Raw genomic sequence first — 9145 nt, 5'->3', positions numbered from 1 at the left:
GGCGGCGCTCTAGGCCGAGCGGGAGGTCTGGGCTTCGGGCGCTCGCTGGTGGCGGACCCGGAGGCTGCTGCTGCGTGCCGGGGCTCCTCGGCCCGGATCGAATTCGATCCGGAGCCATGAGTGTGGACAAGGCCGAGCTATGCGGGTCTCTGCTCACCTGGGTAGGTCGGGGGGCGGGGCTGGGTCAGGTGTGCGCCCTCTCCTCTCGCCCTGTCTTGGTCTTCTTTCCTCTGTCTTGGAGCTGGAAGGAGGACTAGGTCGTAGGCTTGCTGGGCCGTTGGACTCTGACCTGACCACCTGCTTCTGTCACGTGGGCAGGCCTGAGAGGAAAGAACAGGTGAGGCCACGCCCCTCTGGGGGGCACAGGCCTGGTCACATGTTAGCAGTGGGGACCAGGTGACTGGTGGGAACGCCCTGACCTAGGGTTTGTCAAGATAGGTATGCAGCCACGCCCCGTCCCTGCCTAGGTGTGTAGAAGCCACGCCCCCGAAGAAGTGACATGTTGGTGCTACAGGCTAGTGCACCTAACCCTGTGAGGTGTCTGATGGCTGGGGAAAAGTCTGATAAAGAGGTTGTTCCAGGCCCTCAATTTTCTTGTTACCCCTTCTGTCGTCCCCCTTTAAGCTGCAGACGTTCCAAGTTTCGCCTCCCTGTGCCAGTCCCCAGGACCTGAGCAGCGGACTCGCCATAGCCCATGTGCTGAATCAGATGTGAGTGCGACTGAGTGGGAGGGTCCTGAAGGACTCCCCAGCCAGCTCATCCCATTTTTCTGCCCCTAGAGATCCTTCCTGGTTCAACGATGCATGGCTCCAGGGTATCTCAGAGGACCCAAGTCCCAGCTGGAGGTTGAAGGTGACAGGTGGACTCATGACTAGGGAATAACTGGAGGATGGACTTAAGAGGCTGTCTCAAAGGGAAAGCTAGACATGTCCTGCATGATGGACAGGCAGACCTGCCAAGAAGAGAACCAGATGTCTGGTGATCAGCAAGCTATTTTTGTTCTTTATATTGAGCACCCACAGTAAAACAAAAAACTTGCCGTCATTCTTGTGATGTGGGGAAAAAGCACATACACAAACACATGTTAACTTCCAAGACGTGTGGTGGCAAATGCTTGTAATCCCAGCTATCGTGGTATGCTAAGGCAGGAGGATGGTAAATTCTCCATCATCCTGTCTCAAAACCTTAAAAAGGAGGCCAGAGATGTAGCTTAGCAAAAGAAATTTGTTCTCCCTACACAAGGTCCTGGATTCAATCCCAAGTAGCAGGGTATACTGGTGGGGGGTGGTAGCCAGACTACGCGGCACACATGGAATCCTGGTACTTAGGAGGCAAGAGGATCAGGACATCAAGGTTAAATTTGGTGGCTACACAGCAAGTTAGAACTCAATCTGAGCCACATGAGATGCTGCTTCACAAAACAAAACTGGACTGGAAGAATGGCTTAGTGGTTAAAAATGAATTTTGTTCTTCCAAAGGGACTTACTGCTTCTCCAGAGGGAACCTGAAGTTGATTCCCAGCTCAGACACCAAGCAGTTCTCAACCACCTATAACTGCTCAGGGGATCTGACTCTGCAGGCTCCCTCATATTCTCTCTCTCTCTCTCTCTTCCCCCCCCTCACACACACAAACACAAATGCACACACACACACACAAACACACACACACACATAGTTAAAAGATAAAAAATAAATCTTAAAAAAGAAAACAAGTTCAGATAAATCTATGCAGACAGTAAAGGGAGGGCTGTGAGAGCAATGGGGGGCGGGGGTAGGTGCTTATTTTGTGTTTTTTTTTTTTTTTTTAATTTTGGTTTTGTTTTGAGACAGAGTTTTTCTGTGTAGCTCTGGCTGTTTCAGATCTTGCTTCTGTAGGCTAGGTTGGGCTCAAATTCAGAAATCCACCTCCCTCTGTTTCCCAAGTTCTGGGATTAAAGGCAGGTGCCACCATTCCTAGCAGGGACTCTATTTTAAGTACTGTGGAAGGGCAGGGAATGGTCTTAGCGAAGAGAAAACACAGCCTGGCTAAGTTATTTAGAAGTTACCCTTGGCTGCCTGGGGAGAGGTGCAGCACAGGCCCCAAGAGGAGGAGATGAAAGGTTGGGAATGGAGCTCAGTGGACAACAGCTGGCCTAGCCTCCAGCAGTGCAGGGCAGGAAGCAGAATCCACTAGTAAGGAACCAGGGGAGTAGCTTAGTGGGAAAGCCCTTGTCTACCATACCTAAGTCCCTGGATTTGATCTCCAGAACTTCTACCCCATCCAACAAAGGTGGGAGATGAGAGACAGTGGGCGAAGTCATCCAACTGAGAGATGGCAGCAGTTGGGCCAGGCAGCGAGAAGCCATTGCATTCTGGGACTTGTGAATAAAGATAGTCAGGTAGACACTAAGTACAGATAGACAATGTAGTTCAGCCCCGGAGGAGGAGGATATTTAGAGCAAGGCCAAACAACAAGGTAGGATAAGCAGGGAATGAAAGTTGAGGGACAGGTTAGGTTTGGGGCAGCGGGGATGGGGGTTGCTCTAGACCTCCATGCATAGGTAACTCCTTGGCCTCACCAGGTCAGGAAGCTGGAGAAGATCTTACAGAGCTTGGTGGAATACTCGAAGGATGTGAGTAACTGCAAAGGAATTTAGGGAGCTGGGTTGGGAGACAGGGTTCAGTCTATGAGTCCTGAAAGCCCCTTCTTCCTGTGTTCTCAGGTTCTGGGGCACCCTGTGTCAGATCAGCATCTTCCAGATGTGAGCCTCATTGGCGAGTTCTCAAATCCCTCAGAACTCGGCAAACTGCTTCAGTTGGTACTGGGCTGTGCTATCAGTTGTGAGAAAAAACAGGGTATGAGGAGGGTTAGAGGGGAGGAAGCGGAGAGCACCCAGAGGGTACCCTGAGGAAATGGTCTTTTCTCTGCGAGCCATCCCTGGTCTGAGCCTCTCGCCTTCATCCCCAGAGTATATCCAAAGAATTATGACACTGGAGGAATCTGTTCAACATGTAGTGATGGAAGCCATCCAGGAGGTTGGTAAAGGCACCCCCTGTGGCAATCCACAAGGGTCAGGGGAGGGGACAGTTCTAGGGCAGAAGCATCTGGGCACAGACCTGGCTTTGCATGGTAAGGTTAGGCCTCTGCCTGGAGGTCAGCAGGCCAGATCTTATATATGTCAACTCTAAGTCAGAACCCTCCAGCCTCCAATGTTGTGGCCTTTTTCTGCACTGGAAGGATCCTCTGGGCAGGAGTTATCTGGCAAAAGCTAGCCTTGGGGAGGGGGAAGAGGTTCCTAGGCTGAACTGTAGAAACCTTGAAGGTTGTATCAGAGAGCCTAGCTTACCACAATGCCCCCTTCCGCAGCTCATGACCAAAGACACTCCTGATTCCCTGTCACCAGAGAATTACGGGAACTTTGATACACAGGTAATCATGGTGAAACTTGCTTGCTAAAGGTTGCCACCCCACACTGGTTCTCTGGCCTGCTAAGATGGAAAGGCTTGTCCTTACGTACTCCAGGCAGCAAGGATGAACTTTTGATCCTGCTGGGACAGCCTGGCTTGTAGCTGAGATTACAGTTGAGCACCTGATAAGGGGCCTTGTTATCCTTGAACTTTTAATCAACCATCCCAGTTTCTTGGAGTCTTAGCCTCTTGCCTTCCCAGATCTCAATAGTTAGAAAATTGTTCTTCTCTCATTCTCTTACAATCCCAGCCCAGTCTTAGATCCTAGGGTTCCTTAACCCCTCCCCAGGACCCCTAGACATCACAGGTTTCCTACTCCCTCCCTTCTGACTGGATCCCCAAGTTCTTCGTCTTCCACCCCCCTTGTCCATCTCAGTCCCGCAGGTACTATTTCCTGAGTGAGGAGGTGGAGGAGGGTGATGATCTTCAGCAACACTACCTGGATCTGGAGCGGCAGGTGGGTGGGGCCGCTTGCACAAACCTATCTACATAAAACCTGGTTCATGCTTCAGTTCACCTGTCTTCCCTGCCCACAGCTTGTCCTCCTTTCAGAGGAGAAGCAGAGTCTGGCACAAGAGAATGCTGCCCTACGGGAGAGGGTAGGCCGGTTGGAAGTGGAGAGTGCCCCAGGCCTCACTGCTAAGAAGCTGTTGCTTCTGCAGTCACAGCTAGAACAGCTCCAAGAGGAGAATTTCAGGTGTGGTCAGTCGGGAGGTGGGGGTGGGGATGGGGTGGGGCCAGGGCACTGGGGCCAAAGGGCATCCTCCTTATTTATGTATCTTTCCCCTGACACTTGAGGCTGGAGAGCGGCCGAGAAGATGATCGGCTACGCTGCCTGGAACTGGAGCGTGAGGTCGCTGAGCTGCAACAACGGAACCAAGCTCTGACCAGCCTGTCCCAGGAAGCACAAGCACTAAAGGATGAGATGGACGAGCTGCGGTAGGTCGCAGGTCCCGAGTGCCCACATATCTGCAGCATCGGCACAGAATGCCCCATAGTGTTATGGCACATTCAATTTCCAGATGCTAAGTGGACCTATTCACCATTCTTCTCAGGCTCCAACATGACACCCTGAGCCACATTGTGCCTGCCACTTAGGCCCACCACACTGTCCTGAGCTTATTATGTCTCCTGAGAGACCCCCTGGATCCGTGGAGCCCCCTTGGTTTTACATTGTCATTAGTCAATACCTTACAGCACCCTTGACAAACACAACCCCTCCTCACACTCTCTAGACCCCAGTGCACCATTTGGATCCCACCATGGATTCTATGATGTCCTCAAGACTGAATCGTCTCAGCCCCCTGTGAACCTACTTTGCCTTCTGTATCCCCAAAGACCTCTCCTGTAACCCTAAACACTCTTAGAATGTTAATGCACCTGATGAATTATCCCACCTCGATTCTGAAGACTCCTCACAGCTCCCCCACGACCTCAGTGTCCTTATCACTCACTCTGCTACCTCACAGTTCTTCCCTGTCTGCAGTTCCACTCCTGAGAACCTTTCCATTATAACCTGTTTCCCTAATGACCCCTACAAGCATTACAGACCTGAATCCCTCAGGCTCAAAACCCTTCCCTGCCCCAGCCCAACTTCCCTGCCAGCCTCTGAATTTTCCACCCCTCACCCCTTTCTCAGGCAGTCCTCCGAACGTGCAAGGCAGCTGGAGGCCACTCTGAACAGCTGCCGTCGTCGCCTGGGTGAGCTCCATGAGCTCCGGCGGCAGGTGCGGCAGCTGGAGGAGCGAAACGCAGGCCACGCGGAGCGCACGCGGCAGCTGGAGGATGAGCTGCGCCGTGCGGGATCCCTGCGTGCCCAGCTCGAGGTTCAGCGCAGGCAGGTAAGGCAGGTAGCTCCACCCCCTAACGGCCCTCCACTATAGTCCACTCCCAGCAAGGCTTTCTGTAACCTTCCCTCCTGTGTAACTAGACCATGCTCTCTAGATTTGCCCCTCCCCTGCCTGGGTTTGTAAGCCCCACCTCTTCTCTTAAACACCCCTCCTCCCAACTTCTTGGTGCAGCCAGGGCCCTCTGGTTCCACTCCCTCTGCTCAGGAGCTGCTCGGTTGCTTCCTCTCCTTCCATCTCTGCTGTCCCCACGGCTTCCCCTTTTACCCTTTTTTCTTTCTTTAAATCATTTTATGTGTATGGGCGTTTTATCTGCATGCATGTCTGTGCCTCATATGTGCGTCTGGTGCTCGTGGAGGCCAGAAGAGGGCATCAGATCCCCTGGGACTGGAGTCATAGATAGTTGTGCGCTGCCACATGGGTGCTGAAAATCTTGGATTCAAGCCCCTATCCTCTGGAGCTGGGGCCCTTATTTGTTGAACCATCTCTCTCTAGCCCCCAACTTCTTAAGTTATATTTTGTGTGTGAGTTTGGGTATTTGTGTGTGAGTGCGCAAGTGGGGTTCATATGACAACTTGTAGAAGTTGGTTTTCTCTTTCTACCACGTGGGTTCCAGGGAATCCAGCTCAGGCGTGAATTCTCTTGCAGATGCAAGAGTTGCAGGTCCAGTGGCAGGAAGAGGCCATGAAGGCCGAGAAGTGGCTGTTTGAATGCCGAAACCTAGAGGAAAAATGTGACCTGGTGACAAAGGAGAAGGAGGTAAGGCTGAAGCCCTGCAGCCCAGGCTCTAGCCTGTGTGTCCTGGGATAGCCCATTTCCCAGGAGGTCCCGCTGACACCTTGCATCCTGCCCCTGTAGAGGCTGTTGACTGAGAGGGACTCCCTGAGGGAGGCCAATGAGGAGCTCCGCTGCGCCCAGCTACAGCCGAGGGGGTTGACTCAGGCTGGTGAGCTGCACATCGGGCTTGGGGGTGCTCTGGGGCTGTCCTTGAGACCTCAGAGATGATCCTTGAAAGGAGAGGCCAGGGATGGAGACTGGATGCACAGAAACCTGATGATTTCCTGTTTTCTTCAGACCTCTCCCTAGATCCTACCCCTTCTGGCCTCGAAAACTTAGCCGCAGAGATCCTGCCTGCAGAGCTCAGGTATGTCGGGACTTTTTAAGGCTCTGGACCCGTGCAGGCCAGGCAAGGCTCTTCCTCACTGCAGTCTACAGTAGAAGCCTACTATTGGTCTTGGATACCTGTTTTAGGTTTCTGTGTTTCTTCTTCTGCACTGACCTGGCTAAGGACTTTACTCTTCCAGGGGCTTTGCCTCTCCAGGATCCATGTTCAAAACACAAATTAATGTGTACTGAATATGAATATGGCTTTGCTCCAGGTGCAAAATTCTTACATTTTAGCCCTGCTTACTTTGATCTGACAACCAGGGGCCATCCCTGGCATCAATGGTGTCCCTACTATGTCCAGTTCCTTTTGCTCAGCTCTGGTAACAACCCCCCCCACACACCCCGCCTCCCATTTCTTACTGTTTCCATAGCTGAATGCAAGGGTTTTAATCCCCTGCCCCCATCCCCACTCCCCTTTGATTTCCCTCACACTCAGGCCAGCTCCCAGAGCCTAAACCACCAGCGTCCATGCTAGGTACTCAGTACTCCCACCCCAAGGCGAGCTGGCTTCTTTACAAGGCAGCATTCGGCCCAGAGTTTCACCTAATGGTCTGCCCAGGACACCTCCCTACTCAGTTCTCCCTATTTCTCAGAGAGACACTCGTGCGCCTTCAACTGGAGAACAAGAGACTGTGCCAGCAGGAGGCGGCGGACCGGGAGCGACAGGAGGAACTCCAGCGCCACCTGGAGGAGGCTAATCGAGCACGCCATGGGCTGGAAGCGCAGCAAAGGTAAGAGCCCTGTCAACTTGTTTGGAAGAGAGCTAGGGAGCTCTACCGGCGACCAAGTGCAAGTACTGAGCACTCTTCCCCGCCAGGCTGAATCAGCAGCAGCTGTCTGAGCTGAGGGCCCAGGTGGAAGAGCTACAGAAGGCCTTGCAGGAGCAGGGGGCCAAGACGGAGGACGTGAGTGCCTACCTCCTCCCTGCTTGGTCCTCCCTTGTGCTCCCCAGTAATCCTCCTTTCTCCCACCCCCTTGCTGCCCGATGCCTGATGAAGGCCACTGTGAGTACCTCGGGTCCAGGGAGGCACACCGTTGTTACCTGCACAGCTTTTCAGACCTTGTCCCCCGCCCCCTCATTCCCCGCTGCTTCTCTCCCCCAGCCCACGCTGCTGAAGAGGAAGCTGGAAGATCACCTGTAAGTGCAGAGCACTTTCTCTCCTGGGTGGGGACTCTCGGGACAAAGGCGTGGAGAATTGTGGGTGAAGAGACCCAGTCAGCTCAGGTCAAGTACAGCCTTTATTTTGAGACCGGATGGTGTGTAGCTGAAGCTGGTCTTGAATTCCTGACCCTCTGACCTCTCTGTCTCCCAAGTGCTAAGATTATAGGTGTATATTAACATGTCTTTCTCTCAAGGGTGATCTTTTGTTTGTTTTTAAAATTTACTTAACTTTATGTGTGTGAGTGTTCTGCCTGTGTAGTACGTGAGCCTATGGAGTTCAGAGGAGGGCCTCCCATCCCCTGCAACTTACAGGATAGTTGTGAGCAGCCATGTAGGGGCTGGGAACCATACTTGGGGTCCTCCACAAGAACAGAAAGTGGATCTTAACTCCCTCTCTTGTATTATTATGAAACAAGTGTTCACTGTAGCTCAGCCTGGTCTGGCGCTTGTAATCCTTCTGCCTCAGCCTCCTTTCTGTTAATGCACCACTGTGTCTGGCTCAGAATCTTATTTAGAAAAAGTAGAGGATGTTCATATGGGCCTGTGATTCCAGCACTCAGGAGACAGAAGGGAAAGAGGGACAGGAGGTCAAGGCCATCCTGGGTTACGTGAGAAACCCAGAAAAAAAAAAAGTATGTGTATATGTGTGTGTTATTATAAAATATATTCTATATAATGCTATATAATATAGTATATACATTATATTTATTATATAATATACATATAAATATATATCACATATGACATATTCATTATATATATGATATATATATCAGTGACACATATATATGTATATATATATATAAAAAACTACAGACTCAGTGACATACACATGCATAAACAGACACAAGCTTTATATATGTGTGTTCATATGTATAAGAATGTATAATATATATATATATATATATATATATATATATATGACAGTATATTCACACGTTAAATGAATAAATAAATCCTTTAAAAAAATATTTTATTTTCATGTTGGGTAGCTCACAACTACTTGTAACTTCAGCTCCAGGGAATCCAACCCTCTCTTGCCTCCCAAGCACACACAGAAGTGTGGTATACTTTCAGCCCCACACAGGCACACATATAACACATAATAAATCCTAAACACAAAGCGCCAACCCTGTCTGCTGGGTGCAGAATGATACTGAGGTTAAAAGTGGAAGAGGATGGCAGGGATGAAGGGATGGTGAGGACCAGACTCACTTGGGGACCACAGGATGGGAGATGGTTAGGCAGAGCACAGAGTCTGTAATGAGTCATCTGACTGCTGGGATAGAAGAGAAGAAGTCGGTGGGTCAGGATTGTGTCTCTGGTATAGAGACTCAGCCTTGCTTCAGTCAGATGCTGGAGTGTTCAGTGAGATGCTGGGTGTGGCTTATAGCAGAGTACTTGTCTAGATGGACAAAGTCCTGGATTATATCTCCAGCACCACAGATAGGTGAATGGATGGAGGTAGATGGATGGGTGGATGGGTGGATGGACTGGTAGACAGACGGACGGATGGATGGAT

At 51.1% G+C, this 9145-nt stretch overlaps 1 protein-coding gene across 1 annotated transcript in view; it reads left to right on the top strand.

The window, feature by feature from the left end:
* The window catches only part of Hook2 (hook microtubule tethering protein 2), an 11230-nt gene continuing 2085 nt past the window's right edge, over positions 1 to 9145 (top strand). Inside the window, exons 1-17 of the mRNA XM_028755497.1 lie at positions 1 to 161; positions 625 to 710; positions 780 to 852; positions 2562 to 2612; positions 2703 to 2835; positions 2948 to 3015; positions 3347 to 3409; positions 3824 to 3904; positions 3984 to 4144; positions 4246 to 4386; positions 5087 to 5288; positions 5943 to 6053; positions 6153 to 6240; positions 6369 to 6438; positions 7055 to 7192; positions 7279 to 7366; positions 7565 to 7599. Coding sequence (XP_028611330.1) covers positions 117 to 161; positions 625 to 710; positions 780 to 852; positions 2562 to 2612; positions 2703 to 2835; positions 2948 to 3015; positions 3347 to 3409; positions 3824 to 3904; positions 3984 to 4144; positions 4246 to 4386; positions 5087 to 5288; positions 5943 to 6053; positions 6153 to 6240; positions 6369 to 6438; positions 7055 to 7192; positions 7279 to 7366; positions 7565 to 7599 — 1634 coding nt within the window. The 5' untranslated portion in view covers positions 1 to 116. The remainder of the gene's footprint in view (positions 162 to 624; positions 711 to 779; positions 853 to 2561; positions 2613 to 2702; positions 2836 to 2947; positions 3016 to 3346; positions 3410 to 3823; positions 3905 to 3983; positions 4145 to 4245; positions 4387 to 5086; positions 5289 to 5942; positions 6054 to 6152; positions 6241 to 6368; positions 6439 to 7054; positions 7193 to 7278; positions 7367 to 7564; positions 7600 to 9145) is intronic.

This window comes from Grammomys surdaster, unplaced genomic scaffold (genome assembly GCF_004785775.1).
Source record: "Grammomys surdaster isolate TR1022 unplaced genomic scaffold, NIH_TR_1.0 126063, whole genome shotgun sequence".
Classification (NCBI taxonomy): Eukaryota; Metazoa; Chordata; class Mammalia; order Rodentia; family Muridae; genus Grammomys; species Grammomys surdaster.
This window is presented reverse-complemented; position numbering and strand designations above follow the sequence as displayed.